The following is a 22,978-nucleotide window of genomic DNA, read 5'->3' on the forward strand; positions in this document are numbered from 1 at the left end:
AGGCTCTCCGGCCTTTCCTGTGCTTGATTCTTCAAACTTCCCTCTCACTCCCTGAGCTACTAAATACTCCTTAGTGCCTAAACCTGTTTGAGGTGGATTTCTGTTGACTGCAAGTTAAGAAAGCTGACCATTATCACTAAATGCCCCAATCAAAAGACATAGGGTAGCAGAATGGATAAAAACCAAAATCCATCTCTTTGCTGTTTACAAGAAACTCACTTTAGACTGGAGGACACCTTCAGATTGAAAGTAAGGGGATGGAGAAATATCTGTCATGTGACTGGAAGTCAAAAGAAAGCTGTAGTAGCTATACTTATATCAGACAAACTGGACTTTAAAGTTAAGACAGTAACAAGAGATGAAGAAGGGCATTATAGAATAATTGCAGGGTCTATCCATCAGGAAGAACTAATAATTATAAATGTCTATGCACTGAACACGGAANCTTTGCTGTTTACAAGAAACTCACTTTAGACTGGAGGACACCTTCAGATTGAAAGTAAGGGGATGGAGAAATATCTGTCATGTGACTGGAAGTCAAAAGAAAGCTGTAGTAGCTATACTTATATCAGACAAACTGGACTTTAAAGTTAAGACAGTAACAAGAGATGAAGAAGGGCATTATAGAATAATTGCAGGGTCTATCCATCAGGAAGAACTAATAATTATAAATGTCTATGCACTGAACACGGAAGCACTTAAATATATAAAACAATTAATCACAAACGGAAACACTCTTATGGATAAGAATGTGCTAATAGCAGGGGACTTTATTACCCCACTTACAGCAGTGGATAGACCAACTAGACAGAAAATCACTAAAGACACAATGGACTTGAATGACACATTAGACCAGAGGGATCTGACAGATATATTTAGAGCTCTACATCCTGAGGCCAGGGAATTCACTTTCTTCTCAAGTGCGCATGGCACATTCTCCAAGATAGATCACATACTGGGACATAAAGCAGCCCTCAATAAATATAAAAGAATTGAGATCATACCATGCACACTTTCAGATCACAATGCTATGAAACTTGAAATCAATGACAGGAAGACGGCTGGAAAACCTCCAAAAACATGGAGGTTAAAGAACAGCCTACTAGAGAATGAATGGGCCAGTCAGGCAATTAGAGAAGAAAAATATGTGGAAACAAATGAAAATGAGAATATAACAATCCAAACTCTTTGGGATGTGGCGAAGGTAGTCCTAAGAGGAAAGTACATTGCACTCCAGGCCTATTTCAAGAAATTAGAAAAAGCACAAGTGCAAAATCTAACAGCTCGCCTAAAGGAACTAGAGGCAGAGCAACAAGAGCACCCGAAACCCAGTAGGAGAAGAGAAATAATAAAAATCAGGGCAGAAATAAACCATATAGAAACCAAAGAAACAGTTGAACAGATCAATGAAACCAAGAGTTGGTTTTCTGAAAAAATAAACAAAATTGACAAACCTCTAGCCAGACTTCTCAAAAAGGAAAGAGAGAGCACTCAGACAAAATCATGAATGAAAATGGACTGATTACCACCAACCCCGCAGAAATACAAGCAATTATCAGGGAATACTATGAAAAATTATATGTCAACAAATTGGACAACGTAGAAGAAATGGATAAATTCCTAAACACACGCTCACTACGAAAATTCACACGGAAAGAGATAGAAACTCTGACAGACCTGTAACTAGTGAAGAAATCGAATCAGTTATAAAAAATCTCCCAACAAATAAGAGCCCTGGACCTGATGGCTTCTCTGGGGAATTCTACCAGATGTTTAAAACAGAATTAATACCCATTCTTCTCAAGCTAGGCCAAAAAATAGAAATCGGGGGAAAACTTCCGGACTCATTTTATGAAGCCAGCATCACTCTGATTCCCAAGCCAGACAGAGATCCAGCAAAAAAAGAGAACTGCAGGCCAATATCCTTGATGAATACAGATGCAAAAATCCTCAACAAGATACTTGCAAATCGAATCCAGCAGCACATAAAAAGAATTACCCACCATGATCAAATGGGATTCACTCCTGGGTTACGGGGCTGGTTCAGTATTCACAAATCAATCAGTGTGATACATCACTTCAACCAAAGAAAAGATAAAAACCATATGATCCTGTCGATAGATGCAGAAAAAGCATTTGACCAAATACAGCATCGCTTCTTAGTAAAGACCTTCGAGAAAGTAGGGATAGAAGGAACTTACTTAAACATCATAAAAGCCATCTATGAGAAGCCTTCAGCTGACATCACCCTCAGCGGGGGAAAACTGAGAGCTTTCCCCCTGAGATCAGGCACACGGCAGGGATGTCCACTCTCACCACTGCTGTTTAACATAGTGCTGGAAGTCCTAGCATCAGCCATCAGACAACGAAAGGAAATCAAAGGCATCAGAATTGGCAAACAAGAAGTCGGACTCTCACTTTTTGCAGACGACATGATACTCTACATCGAAAACCCAGCAGACTCCACCAGAAGCCTACCAGAACTGATCCATGAATTCAGCAAAGTTACAAGGTACAAAATCAATGTACAGAAATCAGTTGCATTTTTATACACTAACAATGAAGCAACAGAAAGAGAAATCAAGAAACTGATCCCATTCACAATTGCACAAAAAACCATAAAATACCTAGGAATAAACCTAACCAAGGATATAAGAGATCTGTATGTTGAAAACTGTAGAAAATTTATGAAGGAAATTGAAGAAGACACAAAGAAATGGAAAAACATTCCATGCTCATGGATTAGAAGAATAAATATAGTTAAAATGTCATTACTACCCAAAGCCATCTACACATTCANTTCCTCAAAATATTAACAACAGAACTCCCCTAGGACCCAGCAATAGCACTGCTAGGAATTTATCCAAGGGATACAGGAGTGCTGATGCATAGGGGCACATGTACCCCAAGTTTCATAGCAGCACTCTCAACTATAGCCACAACATTGAAAGAGTCTAAGTGTCCACCAATGGAAGAATGGATCAAGAAGATGTGGTTCATCTATACCATGGAATACTACATGGCAATGAGAAGGAATGAAATCTGGCCACGTGTAGCAACATGGATGGACCTTGAGGGTGTTACGCTGAGCGAAATAAGTCAGGCAGAGAAGGACAAATATCATATGTTTGCACGTATAGGAGGATTAGGAGGAACTTGACGGAGGAACAAGGGGGAGAAGAAGGGGGGAAATGGTGGGGGAGAGGGAGGGAGGCAAACCATGAGAGACTCTTGAATGCTGAGAACAAACTGAGGACTGATGGGGGTGGGGGGGAAGGGGGGTAATGAGCATGGAGGAGGGCACTTGTGGGGATGAGCACTGGGCATTATATGGAAACCAACGTGACAATAAACTATTTAAAAAATTTTTTAAAAAAGCTGACCATTATCAAAAGGTAGAAACTTCCAGTTTACAGTTTATTTACTCTCAGTATGTCCTGGGATATAACATACAGCATGGGGACCATAGTGTTTAATAACACTGTATTTTATTTTTGAAAGTTGCTAAGAGACTGTATCTTAAAAGTTCTCATCACAGGAAAAGCATTTTCTTAACTGGAAACGTGTTAACTAGACTCACTGTGGTGATCATTTTGCAATGTACACAAGTATTGAATCATTCTGTTGTGCAGCTGAAACTAATGTAATGTTCTGTGTCACTTATACCTCAATTTAAATGAAGGAAAGAAGGAAGGGAAAAATAAGAAAACTTACCATTAAAAGTAATCTATGGGCAGAAAATGAAAATCTTAGTTTTTGAAATGGTAAATTTTTGACAATTTTCCTTTTTTTAAAAAAAATTTTAATATTTATATTTATTTTTGAGACACAGAGAAACAGAGCATGAGTGGGGGAGGGTCAGAGAGAGACACACTCCAGGCTCCAGGCTCAGAGCTGTCAGCACAGAGCCTGATGCGGGACTCAAACTCACAAACTGGGAGATCATGACCTGAACCAAAGTCGGATGCTCAACCGACTGAGCCACCCAGGCGCCCTGACATTTTGATTTTCTATTTCAGTTACAATGATGCTTTGATGTGTAACTGGAGAAAATCTGGAAATCTTTACCTCTTTCATTGCCTTTCTCTCCTGCACCCAACAGCCTGCATGATTGATTACCAGCTCTACTTTCCTTTTCTTGTTTTAGTTAATGATACACATCATTTTACTGCAATTTTTCCTTAAGAAGTAATAACTAAGCCAACTGTAAAACATTAAGATAGTTCCAAAAAGTCTAATGACAAAAGGAAATACCACCCATAATTACAACCATCAAAAAAGGGCAGTCTTAACAGTATTTGTAAATATCATAGATAATATATCAATTGTATATATACCATATATTACATCATTTATAGCACATGTCCATGAATCATATGACATTGTATATTATAATCTTTATATAAATGGAAATTTTAAATATATGAGGCTTTTTCAAAGAGTATGCATATTGGTGTCAAAATATACATGTGCCTTAGTATTTTGCATAGTATTCTGTAGATCATGTTTTTATATCACTGCTGAGTAGCATTTTACTCCATTTTTCACTCTAGTAAATAACTCTGCAGTTAACATCCTTGAGCATATATATCTTTTACCACTGTGATGTTTTCTTAGCATAAATTCCTAGATGTGGATTTGCTGGATCCTCTTTCCTGGTGCTTTTTTTTTTTTTTTTTTTTTTAACATTTATTCATTAAAAAAAATTTTTTTTAATGTTTATTTTTGAGAGAGAAAGAGACACATCACGAGCAGGGGAGGGGCAGGGAGAGAGGGAGACACAGAATCCAAAGCAGGCTCCACGCTCTGAGCTGTCAGCACAGAGCTTGACGTAGGGCCCAAACCCCACAAACCGGGAGATCATGACCTGAGGTGAAGTCAGATATTCAACCGACTGAGCCACTCAGGCACCCGTATTGGTGCTTTTTTATATCCCTTTTGAAAGCATATGGAAATCTCTCATGAGCAGAATGCAGAGGCTTTCTAGGCTTCAGCTGGTCGTACAATGGAGAATGGCTCATGCGTGGCCTGGCTTGGCTCTGATTGTGTGGTATTCTTCCAAACCTCTGTGTGAGGTTATAGAAGTCCAGAACCATGTTAACATAAAGCCCATGTGTAGCACTATAGTAGTTGTGGAACATTAGGGACCTTATCATAGCAGATTGATCTGGCCTGGTATTCTCAGCTGATAACTGTAATTTTAGTTGTTAAAATAATTTTAATTTATCTGCTTATAGTTCCAACATCTGACACATCTTTGGGTCTGGTTCGGTTGCCTGCTTTATCTCTTGACATTGAGTCCCTTTGTTTTTGGTTTTTGCTCTTTGTTTTTCTTCCTTTATCTTATATTTTTGTGTGCCATGGTTTTTTTTTTTTTTTTTTTTTTTTTAATTCTACATTCACTTTCTTGTGNACTTAAGCTCAGGGATGGTCATGCCTCTTCTTTCAGGTCATGTGGGAGACTGAGGAGTTGAGCTCGGTTTGGCTACTGTTGTGTTGTCGTTGGCTTTGGCGACAGCAACATGGCAAACTTGGGCTGCCGCTACTGCTTTGTGCCTCGAGCGTGGCCTGGTGTGGCTGCGGCTGTCTCTCCGTGTTTCCGCCCTGCTCTCAGCTTTTAGCAGACCCTGCGTATTTGTGTCCGGGGTGTCTCCGCGTGCCTCCCCTCCCACCCCGACCCCCAGCACTGCTGTTGCCTGTCGTCCAGTGCGAGGTGCGTGATGGGGAAAGCGGTTCTTCTAGGCCCTGTGCACGTGGACTGCAGTGTGTCCTCTCTCCAGAGCTGCTGGCCCTCCCGTCCCCCAGGCAGCCCCTGCTTCCGCCTGCGGGTGGTCTCCTGTCCAAGGGCATTTCCTTCTCAGTGGGAACACATGTCTCGTATCCCCGCAGGAGTCTGTGACAAAGCTGAGTCCCTGCGTCTCCCCTGAAGACTGATGGCTTTTGCTCTGCGTCCTCAGCAGCGGTGTTTTGGCCCCAGCCTGGTGGCCGAGAGCTCCCTGTCGCCCCCGTGGCGGCCCGCTTATGTAGCTGCAGGGTGCAGGGCTTCCTGGTGCAAAGGAGGGTTCCCCTCAGCCCCGCAGGGACCCCGGCTTTCTGTCCGTCCCTCTCCCTCGGCGACAGACAGGTGCTGTGCCACCAGGGGTGACCCTTTCGGTCCCCTCCCGTGACTCCTCTTTCTGATGCACAACTGGGGCACGTGCGCGGGAGGGAGCTCACGCGCAAGCCCGTGCTCTCCTGTGGCCGGGCCTCTGGGATGCTGGACTGTTGCACCAGCCACACTCAGGACGCAGGAGTTTGTTAAATTCAGCCGTTGCGTTAACCCGTGTTTCCGGTACAGTAATTTGTGTCTGCGTTTCCACGTGGAGGGACTGGTGACTCTGGAATTCAGCTCACCCGGCTGCCTGCAAACCCATGTCTCTGGTGGGCTCAAGAGACTTAGGATTTTGTAAATAATATGGGTTTTCTCTCCATGTTAGGAGAGAGGCTGTATGTGCTCTTAGCTTCTGTAGCCTAAGCAGGTGCAGAACACCCTGCTTCTTCTTTAACGTAGGTAAGTCCATACTGTTTTATAACTTCCTTCCTGCAATCCATAGCATAAACTTTACAGTAATCACATTCAACTATTTTACACTCGTTACTATCCTTCGGTCACTGCTGACAGCTTGATAATTTTCATAAGCAGTCATCTCGTTAGCAGTGTATAGTTGTCCCTAAGATGAACCTCTGACACTGTTGTTTGCGTAAGGATGTTCCGATCTCTCTGATGGAGAGAATGTGGCTGCTGCTTAAAACAGGATCAGGTCTTATTTATTGATTGGTGTTAGGAAGCCATTTCTAACTAGAGTAGTTTTTCCACTGTCGCTTCAATTTTTAGTTTGGACATAATTCTTTTATGTTGGAACTTTGGTTGCAAGTGACGGAAGCCCAACTCAACCGAGATCCGTGAATATTTATTATAAGAACATGCAGCGTCTTACCTGAAGATACAGCCGGGTTTCCAGAAGCACTGGAAGCAAAGACTGAATGCTCTGAGGACTGTGCGTTTTTGATTCTGTCCCTCACTGCAATCTGCTGCCATCTTCCATTTTGTGGTCAGGCCGCTCTTGGCTTCTCTGCCGCCCTCATTGGCTCACGTTCCCCAAGACTGTGCCCATCTTAGATCTCCTGGGACTAACAAGAAACTGGTCTTTCTACTTCCCAAATCCGTAAATCTGTCCGGAGAAGGCTGGGGACTCCAGATACTGCATACTCATGGGTCTGGCTTGACTCCGGTGTCCATTCCTGATCAACTCTGTCAAGGCATGAGCTCTTCAGGAAGACACAAGAGACTGACTCAGAGTTGGGCCTAAGGCCCCTGTTGGCAGCCAGCCGTACTGTGCAGAGTAGATGATCTCGGGCAGTCATTGGATCACCAGTCATTGGACTGGGGGTGGAAGGAGCGTCAGAGGCTCAGGAGCTGGAAATCAAGATCTAATACAGTTTTCCTAACTAGTTGATTATAATGCAGAATCTTGAAAAGCAGATCTAACTCTTGAATGTAAATGTGATAATGAGCCTTCGTCCTGATCTCCAAAAAGATCAGTATGGCAGTTGTTAAAACAGTACAGATGTTTACTGTGCCTCAGAAATTTTCACGGTGCTGGTATATTTTTCTTAGTTTAGTGTAAAGCGTACTTAACAATAAACACAAAATGTGGTGGCTTGTTGGGACTCAGTGATGACAACATTTTGGTGTTCGATTAAAGTAAATAGAAATAAACTAAATTTAGTTTTGTATGCGCGTTTTCTTCTAAATTGAATAGATTTATAAGACAAAAAAAAAGCATATTTAATTTGATTCAGGCTTCTTACTGGGGGCTCCTGCTGCATTTTGTTTGGGTCTTAACCTTTGAGATGTTTTATGTGGATGCAGTTTCATTACAGAAAGTGATTTGGAATCCACTTTATGAGCCATGCAACTAAAAAGATTTTAGATATGATGGCTTCTGGGCATGACAGCTGTACACCTNAAAATAAACTAAATTTAGTTTTGTATGCACGTTTTCTTCTAAATTGAATAGATTTATAAGACAAAAAAAAAAGCATATTTAATTTGATTCAGGCTTCTTACTGGGGGCTCCTGCTGCATTTTGTTTGGGTCTTAACCTTTGAGATGTTTTATGTGGATGCAGTTTCATTACAGAAAGTGATTTGGAATCCACTTTATGAGCCATGCAACTAAAAAGATTTTAGATATGATGGCTTCTGGGCATGACAGCTGTACACCTTTCGCTGGGGTTGAACCTCCAGAAGCTAAATTATGGAGTACTTACAGGCACACATTTTTCCTGTCAGGAAGTATGGGGCATGTAAAATGCATTTATGATTGATGGTAGGGCACACAGAGTTTAAATCCCACATTTTTAAAGTTAGACTGGTTAACCTTGTACAATACTGTAACACGGTGCTTTGGAATTAGAAGCACAGTGTGGTAACGTTTGCTGCCCAAACTGCCATATTTATTAACTCAACAAAGCTGTAAGGAGGAGTGGGGAGGTGGGACACAGTATTTCATCTGGAGAATCGTTTTTGATCTTCGTCATCAGAGGCCTCACAAAACCGCTTTTTCTCTTTCGTTCTTTTTTCTTTCTTTTTTTATTTTGTGTGTGCGCGTTTTTACTGGACATGCTAATCAGTCCTATAAAAACTGAAAGGTTATACATTTTTCATCACTGCATTGTGGCTTTCAAGCTAACCGTAAATATTTATAAATCCCCTCTTCCCAGTACATGGAAAGGTAAAAGAAAACTAAAAGAACTGAAGACAGTAAATAGCATTTTGACTTGTTCTCTTCTCTTTTGATACGTTAAGATTTGCAACAAAACAAAACAAAACAAAACAAAAAAGCAAAAAAACAATCGCTTCATTGTGCATCCCAGAGCAAGGGGGAAGAAAAGAGTTTCTCAAACTGTAGATACCGTTTTGGAGTACGGAAACACTTCCCATCCATTGTGGCTAGATACAGAATTTGAATGTTAGTGGCTTTGTGGAATTTATAAAAACAAAACAAAACAAAACAGAAACAACTATAGGCAATTTAAATCTAGCCTCATTTCATCCAAAGCCTTTGAATCTGACAGAAAGTGGAGACGCTAGACTGTTCCGTGAATAAAGGTACTTCATCTGACAAGAAAAGAACAGGGTATGTTTTCTTGAGCTTATTGTGGGGCCCTTATTATTTCTCTAGGAATTTATCTTATTTGCGGTTTGAAAAACTGATTGTCATATCTAGTTTTATAAGGATACAATCCCAGAACGGAAAAATATGTAACATTAGCTACATTGTTTGCCGTGTAAAAGTGCCTGTCTTGAGTGACATTTCTTTGCTTATAATCCAAAAAGTGAAATGAAGGAACAAAAATTAGATACACAATATACTTTCTGCCACTCAAAAATGGGTCTGATGTTGTTTCAGGATTCATTTTGGAATGAAAGGCTTCATCATGATTAATCCACTGGAAAATAAACATAAAAATGGAGTTTCTCCTGTTCTTGAAGTACAGCTCACTGAAGATCTCATTTGTTTCTTTGACTCATCCGTAGAAATCAGGTAAAAAAGAGAAGAAAATAAAAGTACTTCGGCTGGAAAAGTGCAGAGTTAGAGATGCGGTTTGGTTTGAAATGTGGAGACAAGTAGATGGCTTAAAAATGGTTTATAACTGATAAAAGCTCATTTTGAAAGAGCCGTCAGATAATCTCATTTGTTAGGGTCTTCATTGTTTGGCTATATCACCTTCCACCCCAATTAACGGAAATTGTGTACATCAACGATCATTTTAAATGACACTGTGCAAAGACTTATGATGAATGTGTTTTATATCTCCTTTCTACAGAAACTCAACAGAAAGCCAACGGAGAATAAGAATGATGGAAGAATTAGATGTATGTTCGCCTAAATTTAGTTTCTCAAGAGCAGAAAGTGAAGTTAGAAAGCAAAAAGGACGGATGTTGTGTGACGTGCTAATGGACCAGAAAGTATTGCCTGGAGTAGGGAACATCATCAAAAACGAAGCTCTCTTTGACAGTGGTCTCCACCCAGCTGTCAAAGTAGGTGATAAGTATTTTTTTTTTTAATGACTTTTGTATTTTTAAATACTGTTAAGGGACCGGTGTGGAACACGTAAGTCTGTGTTGCTACAAAACATTCTCCCCCAAACAGAGACGTTGGGGGTCTTTGTTCTTGTTAACTTCTTAATGAGGCTGGCACTGACCACTCTATTTCTTTTTTTTGTTTATTTATTAATCTTTATTTTGAGAGAGAGTGGGCAAGGAAGGGACAGAGAGAGAGAGAGACAGAGAACCCCAAGCAGGCTCTGAGCAGTCAGCGAAGGGCCAGACGCCCGTCTTGATCCCACAGCCGTGAGATCCCGCATGGCCTGAGCTGAGATGGCTGAGATGAAGAGCGGGACGTCTAACTGGCCGAGCCACCCAGGCGTCCCCTGACCTCTCTATTTAAAATTGCTCTGTGCATCCCTTCCTCCCCACTTCACGTCCCCCCAACTCCCCTACCTTGCCTCGCTCTTTATTTTCCCCATGCCACTGATCACTTTTTGATCAACCTAATTCTTACTTGTTATACTTATTTAAAATCTGTCTCCGGCTGCCCTGCAGTGTCTTAGGGGGGAGGTGTCTGTTTTGTTCCTGATGTATCCAAGCGCAGAGAATGCAGCGTCTAGCACATGGAAGACATCAAAGAAATATCTGTTGGGGGTATGAACGAAGTAAGCTCACAGCTTGCTTTTTGAACCCGGCATGTTAAATTCACACTCCGTACACACTCACGTGTTCCTGTGTGTAGCTCTTGTGATGTTAGCAAATACTTTGTTGGGGGCTGAGCATGGGAGAGATTGAGGAGTAAGAGGTTGGTGGGGGAATGGAGACAAAATGTGGAGCACTTGTTAAGTAGTTTAGACTGGAGTAAAGGGAAAATGCGGATTTCTCAGGCCTGGGCGGGTGTGTGTGTGTGTGTGTGTGTGTGTGTGTGTGTGTGTGTGTGTGGATTTTCAGGACAAGGACCAGGTTTTGTTTTTTCCTTGTTCTTCAACAGAAGAGATACAGACTTATTTAAATGAGAAAAAAAAAATGGTAAAGAAGAGCAGGTCAAACTTGTAGGAAGGAGAGTGGTGATTTACAGGGCAAAGTTGTGAGAAGGTCAGAGAGCTTAGACCTCAAACCCAGGTAGAAGGTTACGTGTATTTTAGTTTCTAGGGAAGAAATCTCCCTGAGGGCTTTTATCTACATCCAACTGGTCTCTTTAAACTAAATCATCTTCCGCACGAATCCAGAGAAACTATTTGATTTTGTATAATTATTTCCTAGATGGTTTTTGTTAAATCCAAATCCATAAGAAATAAGTGTTAAAAGAAACCAGTTAATAGTCTTTCTAGATTAGATTCTGCTTTTTAACTCTTGGAACAGGTTATTTAAATTTCTCTAACATGGGAGTAACTAATAAAACAGATTTTTAATAAGAATGAGCTTTTGAAAATCACCCAGACACCTATGGAAAACGCTTTTGAAAAAAAGAACCTAGAGTATTGTTACTCAGAGTATTGTTATTATTTCTCATAAACTCAGAATTTACTTTTCATTAGTACATCCAGCCAGCCATTCATCTAGTGAGGCATCATCTGTCCATAACGTCTGGGAGTTTGAAAATAATAGCAGTTCTCAAGTTTAGCTATTCACCCCCTAAAAGCACACGCACAGTTATTGAAAAAGTACACTTTAACATTGCGGCGTATGAGTGAATCTAGTGTATAAGATACAGGAAGCAATAAGTCAGTTGTAGAAGCGTATATGCTTTAAACCTTCAATAAATGAAAAATATACATAATACTTTCATAATGATTATGTTGACTAGATGACTTTAGGTTTTATGGTCACTGATAAATAGTTTCTATTGTGTATAGATGTATGTATACATTCACGTACATAAACAAGGATAAACCGTCAGAACTTTTTCTGGCATCTCTATTAAACCGCATGCCAAATAATGAGTAATTCTACAAGGATAATGCTGAGATTTATGCCAGGCTGTGTCACAAAAAATTCTTCAGTGAGGTCTATTTCTGAGTTCTTCCAGGTGTTAATAAGTACTCTGATACTAATGCATGTATATAAATTCATATCTTTTTTAGGCCTGATAGTGACCTTGATGGTCATCTATGTCTTTGCTGATTTTTCCCTCCCTCCCCCTTCCTCCTTTTTCCTTTTGTTTTCTTTCTGTTTTTTCTTTCTTTTTTTTCTTTTTGCAAATCCAGCAGGGCTTTTCGAGGGGGCTGATGAACAATGCTGGGACTTTGAAGACGTCTGAAACAGAAGAGATATTCAATAAATACTTGAATTTAGATATAAAACTTATAAAAATGGTATTTTTTTCCTCTGTAATGCCATCACCTAAAAATAAAACCATTGTTAATGACACTAAGTAGGTGCGTGAGTGGAGTTCCAGAAGATCATGCACGTATTTTAAATCTGTTGATAGTTCTCTTAGAACCAGCAACTGGTATTATTTTTGTACAGTAAAGAACAAACTGTGAAACTGTCCTCATTTGTTTTTCTATTTGAAGGCTCGTCAGTTAACAGATGAACAGACTCATCACCTTGTGAAAATGATACGTGACTTCAGTATTCTTTTTTATAGGGTGAGAGCAAAATTTTTTCTACTTGTAAAATGTCAACGGTTTCCCTTTTGGTTGCACCCAAAATGTTTAGGCTGGATGTCGCCATCTAGTGGCCAGTGTGTAGAGGTACAGTGAGGGAGCGTGCCCTGTGGGCGTAATTAACATCCGGGAATTTTTTGTCATGGGTCAGTCCAAACTTGTCTAACAATAATTATGTTAAACTTAGACTAAGTTGGGGAACAGCTATGTTAGCATTTTACTTAGATTCTTATTCTGGTCTTGGATATAGAAAAGTAAAATGTCAAAACTCTAGAGAGAGAACTCAATTCTTTGGAATAAATAGACCTCAATTCAGTAGGATTTTGCCACTTGCTCTCTGTGTGATTTAGATTATTTAAGTAATTTAGGTTTAGTTTCCTCATCTGTAAAATGGGATAATAATTATCTGCCTACCACAAAGACTGTTCTGAGAATGAACTAAGTACTTGCTAACTGTAAATTTTGGAAGCTGTGTATATGCATATACATCTACATATAGAATTCAAAAAGCACATCTTATATTTTAAACAAGGTATCATATGTGACAGGTTTTTTTACTCCACTGTCCATTTTCTGTATTCAAAATGTTTATTTTTAGTATGTTCAGGAGTCTTCATTAACTGGCCTGGAGTGTTAATGGACCTCCTACTTTACATGTCTGCCTTGAGTATTATGACTATTTTATTTTTTGAGGGACAGAGTGTGTGTGAGGTGAGTGGGGAAGGGGCAGAGAGAAGGAAAGAGGGAAATCTCAAGCAGGCTCTGCACTGTCAGTGTAGATCCTGATGTAGGGCTCGATCCCATGAACCATGAGATCATAACCTGTACCAAAATCAAGAGTTGGACCCTTAACCCACTGAGCCACCCAGGTGCCCCATAACTATTTTTTTTTTAAGTTTTTTAACTATATGTTTATTTTTGTGAGAGATCGAGTGTAAGCAGGGCAGGGGCAGAGAGACAGGGAACACAGAATCCGAAGCAGGCTCCAGGCTCTGAGCTGTCAGCACAGAGCCCGACGTGGGGCTCAAACTCACGAACCACAAGATCGTGACCTGAAGTAGGACACTTCACTGACTGAGCCACCCAGCCGCCCCACCCCATAGCTATTTTAGTATTCTGTATGCTTGCTTCTTCTTCCGGGGGAAGTTGATTATAGAGAACGATCCATTTTCTGCCCATATTAAATTGGGTATTTTAATACTTCAAGTAAATCAATAAAAGTTGTTTATGTAATTTTCAACCTGTGGATGATGAGTCATATTTCTGTGTCCTGAGATTTTCACAGAGCTGATGTAAGCCCAAAACATCCTCTTTTTAGGAGCTTTAAATATATGTGAGTAGAATAAAGCTGTGATGGGGAATATCAAAACGCCTTGTGAATGAGAATGTATACATGTTCTCTGCTAGGAAGGCATTTGAATTTTTGTTTTTTTTCTTTAGTGAATTTGTAGCATTAAAAATGAAAAAGTGTTTTTTTCAGATCAACAAAGAAAGTGATCTCAAGTTTTTGGCGCTACACATAATTTTTTGTTTTTGTCTGTTGAAAGAAAGTAAGCAGCTTTAGTGTCCTAAAAATAATTCAGATTTCAAGCTAATCTAGCCTTTTTCTTAAAACCACATAATTATGTTTAGTTTTTAAAAGAATCTTAAAAACATGAAAGACATTTTAAATTGTAGAATTTTATATTTCATTTAGGTAAAAAATGCTATGCACAGGATAATTTTGAATACTAATAAATTGTAAAATAATGACTTAATTATTTCACACCAATGTTGTTTGACAGTAATTGCTGAATCTTGTCAATACCTTTCAGATGAAAGGAACATGTACGGACATATGTACAAACACGTAAATTTTAACCAAGTTATTTTCAGAAATGACTTTCAAGAATGTATCTTTGGTTCCTTGAAACACCATCTTATAGATAATGTAGCGTTTGGTTTTTTATTTGTTTGTTTTTAGTGCCAGAAAACCGGGTCTGCTATCTCTAAACACTGTAAGGTTTACAGGCGCCCTAACTGTTGTCAGTGCTGGTGCAAAATAACTGTGTGTCGCTTGGGAGAGAATAACAGAATGACGTACTTCTGTCCTCACTGTCAGGAAGAAAATCCTCAGCATGTTGACATATGGTGAGTTATCCAGTTTAAACGTGTATGCCATTTGCCCTAATTCACGAACTCAAAAGCTATTAATAAGAACACAATTCGGAGATATTTGAACCCTTGGAAGGAAATCGTAAATACCATTATCAAAACACCAGGAGAGGGTGCCTGAGTGACTCAGCCAGTTGAGCGTCTGACTCTTGATTTCAGCTCAGGTCATGATCCCAGGGTCATGGGATCCAGCCTGCGTTGGGCTCCGTGCTGAGCATGGAGCCTGTTTAAGATTCTCAGTCTGTCTCTCTCCTCTCCTCTCCTCTCCCTCTCTCTCTCTCTCTCTCTCTCCCTCCCNTCTCCCTCTCTCTCTCTCTGTCTCTGTCTCTCTCTGTCTCTCTCTCCCCCCACCTTCCTCCCTCTCTCTCACACTCTCTCTCCCTTGCTTCCTTTGCCCCTCTCTCCCACTCATGCACATCTCTCTTTCTTCAAATTAAAACAACAAAAAACCAGGATAAGCTGAAGATGATTACTGGTCCACTTCTGGATTCAGTAGAAAATCTCGTGTTCAGACGTTAATATCCAGCACTCAGCTTTAATCTTGTTTGTAAAGTGATTACCAGGAGGTATAGATAGGTCAGCTGGACAGATGCAACTCTTCAAAAGTTTTTGCTTTATTTAGAAATAATATTATAAATCTAAGCAAGATCTCTTGACAAAATTCATGTCTTATTAAGTAATCGACTGCTTGCTAAAGGTGACTCTTTCGGCTGCTGAATATGTCTATTGCAATTACGCCTTCCAGAACTAGGGAAATAACCACAGGAGAGGTTCAGGGATCCACTGAGATGGAGCTGAGCTGCAACTCCATTGATCACTTGACCGCCCCAAGCCCCTCTTGTGTGGGTGGAGCACAGTGCTGTTCTGAGTCTCTTTGAATTAGCATCTGTTTGGAGCCAGTGTCCAGTGGTCCCCAAAAGGTCTGATTACTTCCTTTACCCCAGTGCGCAGTTAGCCTGGTAAAAGGCTTTAGGTCCCTTTGGGAAAAGCTGGGACAGATATTAATAATATAAAGGAGTACTGGGTGCCTGGGTGGCTCATTCGGTTAAGTGTCTGACTCTTGATTGCACCTCAGGTCATGATCTCACAGTTCGTGGCATTGAGCCCCTCATTGGGCTCCACACTGAGCGGGGAGTCTGCTTGGGGTTCTCTTCCTCTCCCTTCTCCTGCTCTCAGTTTCTCTCTCTGTCTCTCAAAATAAATAAACATTTAAAAAATAATATTGTAAAGGAATATATGTGGTTATAAGCCAAAATAACCAGTACAGACAGAAAGCACATTAAGTGCCTTAAGAGTTTAGGGATATGAAAGGTTTATATGTACACACAAGGCTGGGAAGATGTCATAGAAAACGTGTGAGGTTTACTTTTTTTTTAATGTTTATTTTATTTTTGAGAGAGAGAGGGAGACACAGAATCTGAAGTAGGCTGCAGGCTGTGAGCTAGCTGGCAGCACAGAGCCCGACGTGGGGCTTGAACTCATGAATGGTGAGATCATGACCTGAGCCGAAGTTGCATGCTTAACCGACTGAGCCCCCCAGGCGCCCCTGAAATTTACTTTTAAAAGATAGTCACCATTTTGGGATAGAGGGGAAAAGAATGTTGTCTGTGTAAAGCAACAGTGGATGTCTGAAGAGGTGTGTGCACAGCCATATCACAGACGGTAGGTAATAGCTTGATGCTTATTAAGAGCAAGTATTCATTTTATTTATTTATTTATTCATTTTTGAGAGAGGGCAAGTGTGCGTGAGGGGGGGAGAGGTGCAGAGGGAGAGAGAATCTTAAGCAGGTTCCATCCCCAGTGGGGGGCCTGACATGGCGCTGGATCCCATGACCCTGGAATGATGCCCTGAGCCCAAACCAGGAATCCAACGCTCAACTGGGTGAGCTCCCAGGTGCCCTTATGAAGTGAAGTATTCCAGAGGGATCAGTTCACAGGGAAAGTAGGGAGGGAGGAGCCAAGGTCTGAGCCTCAGATAGTATCCAGCATAGGAGCAAAAGAATGAGCTAGAAAGAAACGGTGATAGGCTCTGAATAGGTGGCCAGGGAGGGAAAGACGCAATGTGGCCCCTGGGGAGGGAGGCGCCTTCTTGCGCAGTGGCCGGCTCAGGGCCACGGGCTGGAGGTGGTCTGTGGGGGAGGCCCCCTTCGCCTTCGCCGGTGTGTCTGTGGCGGTCTGCCCGCCCACCCTGCCCCTGTGGTTTCCTCTCTCCTTCCCCCTTCTCCTGTTCTCAGCTCTTAAACCACTCACAGCTTCTTCCTCTCCGCTTCTTCACCCCACTGTGCTGCCATCCAGATTGGAGATCTATTTGGATGGTATATTTATTGTGCAGATTTATGGCTTCCTTAGTTTTAATATTATAGGTGTACACTTATCTGACCAAATGCATGTAACACGGTATATGGCAGATAGAGGACATTTGATAAATGTTTGTCTCCTGAATAAATGCTTAATGTTCTCTATTTGTTTTCTATGAATTGATAGTTTGGGGGGTTTAGAAAAAGTATTCTTCCAAATGATCAAAGAAATATGTTGTTTATCATAGAAATGTTGATTCCAAGGGTTGTTTGAAACTAGGTTTTAAAAATTTTTTTTAATGTTTTATTTATTTCTAGGAGAGAGAGAGAGAGNAAAGTTCAAGGGTTCCCTGCAGGAGACGTAGGTACATTTCTGAGCTAGAGGAAGCCTTGCTGTACTGGAAAAATCCTAAGCCTGCAACCCCTCCTCTCTCCTAAGCTACTTCTGATTTATATATTGGCATTTAGCTTAAGACATCATTTGGAAAAGCAACTCTATATTGACAAATAAATGCATACATAATAAGACATTAGAAAACCAGTAATTTTTGTCCTGAGATTTCTATCATGAAGCGTATTCTGTTCATTTTCTGGATGGGTTTTGGAACATTTTTAATGCTGACTCCATTTTCTCATCCTAAGTTAAAGTCTTTTCAAATTTAGTTGAAGAAATACGAAAGCCCAACAGCATTGATCTAAACCCTTGGGTGCTTTCACTCGCACAGTTAATCTAACTCCTTCATGAAGTCCTCCCCACATTTTCCAGTCTTTATTGATTATGCCACACTGAATACTGGTCCCATTTATTGTCGGCTCTTCTTTGTGTAGAACGAGCATAATGTGTACAGGTGAGCATTTTCTCCTTAAGAGGAAACTCTTGCTGTTTCCTTTTCTGTGCTAGTCATTTCTTTATTAATTTTTAAAATGTGTTTTTATTACTCTCTTAATTAGTGTCTGTTATAATTCAGGTGCTGCGAATACAAAGACAAAACTTAGGGGCGCCTGGGTGGCTCAGTCGGTTAAGTGTCCGACTCTTGGTTTTGGCTCAGGTCATGATTTCCTGGATCCTGGGATCAAGCCCTGTATCAGGAGCTCAGCACAGAGCCAGCTTGGGAGTCTCCCTCCTCTCTGCCCCTCCCCTGCTCACACGTGTGTGTGCATGGTCTCTCTCTTTCTCAAAATTAATAAACATAAAAAAAATAAAATTTAGCCCCTCAAAGTCTAAGGTGGGGAGTAAATAGATATTAAAACTGCACTGGGTTTGGGATGGCAGCGGGGCAGAGGGCACGTTTGTACTAACAGCAGTGAAGTCATTCTGCACCCGGGAGAACAAGGAAGGATTACTGAAGAAGGTGACCTTTGAGATCAGTGTGGAAGGAATTCATCCAAGACACGAGGCAGGGGGTGGCTGGGCGGCTCTGTTGGCTGGGCGACTGGCTTTGGCTCAGGGCATGATGTCACAGTTCTTGAGTTCGAGCCCCGCATCGGGCTCTGTGCTGACAGCTCAGAGCCTGGAGCCTGCTTCAGGTTCTGTGTCTCCCTCTCTCTGTGCCCCTCCCCAACTCAAGCTCTGTCTCTGTCTCTCTCACTCTCTCTCTCAAAAATAAATAAACATTAAAAAAAAAAAAAAAGACAAGAGGCAGGACCTTGCATCTGGAGAGCTTCAGGGGATGGTGTTTTGTTCCTGCCTGAAAACACCTTAGGTCTCTGAAAACCATCTAATTTGGAAAGTATTGAGAACTGGTTGCGAGTTAATGAGAAGTTACTGAGGTTTACAAAACAATTTTTTTTGAATGTTTATTTTGAAAGAGAGAGAGCACCAGCGCGAGACCATGAGCTGGGGAAGGGGCAGAGAGGTGACACAGAATCCGAAGTAGGCTCCAGGCTCTGAGCTGTCTGTCAGCACAGAGCCCAAGGTGGGGCTTGAACTCAGCTATGGAGAGATCATGACCTGAGCTGACCTCGGAAGCTTAACCACTTGAGCCACCCGGACGCCCCTACAAGCCAATTTTTAAGGCAGGTCCGGGCTGGCAGAGATTTCTGAGGGGAACGGAACAATCACAGGGCACTTAGGATATGTGAATGAGGAAAATCTGTAGAGGGTTAGTCTTGATAGGGTAGCCTTGTTTTGGGAAGAGAGTTTGATTAACACAGCTGTCATGTTTAAACACATAACTTAAAAAACGGGGTTCTTTGGAGTACAATAAATGAAACCCAGCTCAATTATCATACGCTAGAATGGGAATTTGGGGGTCATGTAGGCAAAATGAACGTGGGTGTAAGTCACGAGATTAAGAAAAAAGCTGTAAGAGCTCAAGTCTGGGAAACAGGAACCCACGAAGGCGCCTTGCCTGGCGGCTCCACAGTCAGACCAGGTGGAGGGAATGGGGGCAGACCTGAGCTGCTTCCTGCTTAAGCCTCTTATCTCAAGCCTCATGATAGTAAACACCTTTCAGTTTCAGCAGAAGAAACACTTTGTGGGGGGCTCCCCGGAAGTGCCGGTGCTCTGTAAGTGAGGGGCCCGAGTAGCCCGGAGTAGCCCTCGGAAGTGCCAGTGCTCTGTGAGTGAGGGGCCCGAGTGGACCAGAGTAGCAATTGGTTCCATTGAAATAGCAGTTGGGTAGCAGCTTGGATGTGTTTTGTTTTGTTTTGTTTTGTTTCTCATTCAAGCCCTCTTTAAATGGCGCTTTATGTTTTGTAACTTTCAATGTTTTTAATTAATATGTCCATTGCTGTCTTTAAGAAAATAGTCTCTTTTGTTTAGACACGCAAAATCAGTCCCGTGCTGGTACGTAGTCTCCACTGAGAGGTGCACGGATTCCCTGGAGGCACCCTCCTCCTCCACCTACGACTTCAGCCTTTGGTTTGGAGAACAGAGCCCCTCCCCACCGCCTGACAACCTGAGATTAGAGTTGAATCCGCTAGCGTTTGCAGTCACGGAGGGTGTGCACGAAGGAGCAGGGCAAGTCCCGGAGAAGGCCTTGAAGTTGCCTCCAGTCTGCTGATTAAAAGAAGACGAAGAGCCCTGGGAAGTGATTGAGAGAGGGACCTCCAGGCAGTTAGAGCAGGTGGGGCTTGAGCGATGGCCATTGCAGTTGGCAGCTAAGAAATGGTATTCTTCCAGAAAGCAACCTCAATAGATACTGTAGGGCAGAATTCATTCATTAAGCCTGTATTTGTCGCATATTCGTGGACTCTCTATGGCAGCGGGAGGAGGACTTCTGGAGCAAAGGCTGTATGTCCATGTATGTGTAGCAGATAGTGACACACAGTGCTCAGAAGAAGCATCACCCTCAGTGAGTGGACACACAGTGACAGGGAAGCTCATTTTCAATAGGTTGGACAGATAAAGTCCCCGAGGAGCCTTTTGAGAAGGTCTGATGACTTGTAAAGATCAGGGGTGGAAGAGAAGGTGACTGGAGAGGCGTGAAGGCTCTGACTTGTCTTAGGGAGAGAAACAAGGCAAGCGCGACCGAGCAGAGCAGAGTGAATGCAGGCACAGGGCTGCTCCATTTAGCAGGGCCAGCCCGGCCGTGATAACAGGCGTGGGTTTTATTCTGAGTATGATCAGATGCCTTTGGGGAATTTGAGCAGGAGAGACATAACTGATTTCTTTATTAAGTGATCACTCTGGGCACTGTGAGGTGTGCTGACTTGAGGTAGCTGGGAAGCCACTGGAAGGTTTTGAGCAGAGGGGAGACGTAAACCGCCTTGTATTTTATGAGGATCGTGAGGCCCGTGTGGGGAAAGGGACTGTGGTGTGAGCAGAGTGAAGGAGTGACACTGGGGACCCTCACAGTAGTGCCGGTGGTAAATGATGGCAGCTTGGGTGCGGTGGGGTGGGCGGGTAAAAAAGGGTACAATTTAGGCTATTTTTATTTTACTTTTGAAAATGTTCTCATACTTACTTATTTGGAGAGAGAGAGAGCCCAAGCTAAGGAGGTGCAGAGAGAGAGGGAGACACAGAATCCAAAGCAGGCTCCAGGCTCTGAGCTGTCAGCACGGAGCCCGACAACGGACTCGAGCCCACAAACTGCGGGTTTGTGACCTGAGCCGAAGTTGTATGGTAAGTGACTGAGCCACCCAGGTGCCCCTAAGGCTATTTTTAGAAGTTCAGGTGGGGTTAAGGACTGAAGCTTACACAATTTAGGGGACTTCTTTATGAAAAAAAAAAAAAATACTAAAAAGTATGAATGCAAAGTTTACTCCTACTATGAATATTTAGAATAAGAAATACATAACAAATTTTAATTTTTAAACACCAGAGACATCAGACAAATAAGATATTCTTAGCTGCCCGCCACAGCTGGGTCCTTACCTTCTTCCGTGTGTTGGCTTCTGGCCTCCTTGCTTTGTCGTTTCACCATCAACGACATTGTATGTTTTCATCATCGATAGACAAGCAGACCGTCCTTGAGCTTCACGATTGGCTGTCGATGGTGGCACATCTCTCGCTTCCCCGGTAATATTTTGCTCAGCGAGGCGCCCTGGGAGCTGTGTGTGCCCCAGTCGTGAGGGGGGCCTGTCTGCCTCTCAGCCGCGGGCCCGGGGAGGGCCTGAGGGTCTGCGTGCGGGACGAGTTGGCACCCAGTGCTGCTGGCCCGAGGGCCCGACTGTGACAGCTGCCAGCGTCGAGGAGACGCCCGGCCCTTGGCCCTGCCTCTGCTGCCTCTGACGTCTCCCCTCGGGCAGGCTGCCCCGGGCCCTGGGAGGGTGGTGCACGTGGGGGATGGCCTCACGGCCCTTGAGCGAAGAAGGGGGCGGGCTTGGCCAGGTCCTTCTGTAAGTCAAGACGGCGCAGCGGCCCCTGATGCCACCAAGGCACGTTGTCGCCGGCACTGAGCAGATGCAAGGCGGTGCTGGCGGAGCCCGGGCCTTGCCTCCGAAGAACCGCAGGGCAGACACCGCCGATGGTGCCCTCAGCCCCCGGCAGGTGGTGGGGTTCCTGCTTCCGCTCTTCCCGCTCGCCACCCTGGCCTAGAGGAGAACACACTGAGTTCTGGAAGCTTCCTGAGCTTCAGGGTAAGCTTGCCCCTGGAGCGGAGCGCACGGGATTTGCTGGTGGATTGGATGTGGGATGTGAGGGTCAGAAGTGTTAAGGATGACTCGTGCGTGTTTGGCCTGATGGGTCAAGTGCACAGTGGTGGCATTTACTGACATGAGACAGACTAGCAGAGTTGCAAGGTGTGTGTGGGGGGTGGGGGGGTTGGTTGGGGTAGGGGGTTGATCATGCATTTTGTTTGCACTGGCTTCCTGTGGCTGCCGTCACCAATTACCACAAACTTGATAGCTTAAAGCAACGGAACTGTATTCTCGCATAGTTCTGGAAGCCAGTTCACCAGCAGTTTCCCTGCGACCAGAGGTGTGGGCGGGGCTGTGTTCCCTCCAGAGGCGCCAGAGGACAATCCGCTGCCTTTTCCAGCTTCCCGTGGTGGCGGCGGCCCAGCTTCCTTGGTCTGTGGTCTGCGTCACTGTAGTGTCTGCCTCTGTGGTCACATCCACATCGCCTTCTCTTGCGTGGCTGTCAGTGTCCCTCTGCCTCTCTCTTTCAAGGACACTTGTGTTTGGATTAAGGGAACACCCAGATAATCCAGGATAACCTCCCCATGTCACGAGTTTTTATTACATCTGCAAAGGGCCTTTTTTTTTTTTTTTTTATTACAAATAGTTTATTGTCAAGTTGGTTTCCATATAACCCCCGGTGCTCATCCCCACGAGTGCCTCCTCCATGCCCATCACCCCCCTCCACCCCCCCACATCCATCAGTCCTCAGTCTGTTCTCAGCATTCAAGAGTCTCTCATGGTTTGCCTCCCTCCCTCTCC

The 22,978-nt window shown here is 42.9% G+C and overlaps 1 protein-coding gene across 3 annotated transcripts in view; it reads left to right on the forward strand.

Moving 5' to 3' along the window:
• Window positions 1-22,978, forward strand: part of NEIL3 (nei like DNA glycosylase 3) — a 55,867-nt gene that overhangs the window by 18,537 nt on the left and 14,352 nt on the right. For 2 of the 3 annotated variants that reach the window (XM_077779067.1, XM_077779069.1), the window contains exons 3-6: window positions 9,455-9,589; window positions 9,873-10,086; window positions 12,612-12,686; window positions 14,668-14,834. In XM_077779067.1, the coding sequence (XP_077635193.1) occupies window positions 9,455-9,589; window positions 9,873-10,086; window positions 12,612-12,686; window positions 14,668-14,834 (591 nt within the window). The remainder of the gene's footprint in view (window positions 1-9,454; window positions 9,590-9,872; window positions 10,087-12,611; window positions 12,687-14,667; window positions 14,835-22,978) is intronic. The other variant, XM_077779068.1, reaches the window with a different exon arrangement.

The sequence above is a fragment of the Crocuta crocuta genome, unplaced genomic scaffold (assembly GCF_008692635.1).
Source record: "Crocuta crocuta isolate KB4526 unplaced genomic scaffold, BGI_CrCroc_1.0 scaffold88, whole genome shotgun sequence".
In the NCBI taxonomy this organism is placed as follows: domain Eukaryota; kingdom Metazoa; phylum Chordata; class Mammalia; order Carnivora; family Hyaenidae; genus Crocuta; species Crocuta crocuta.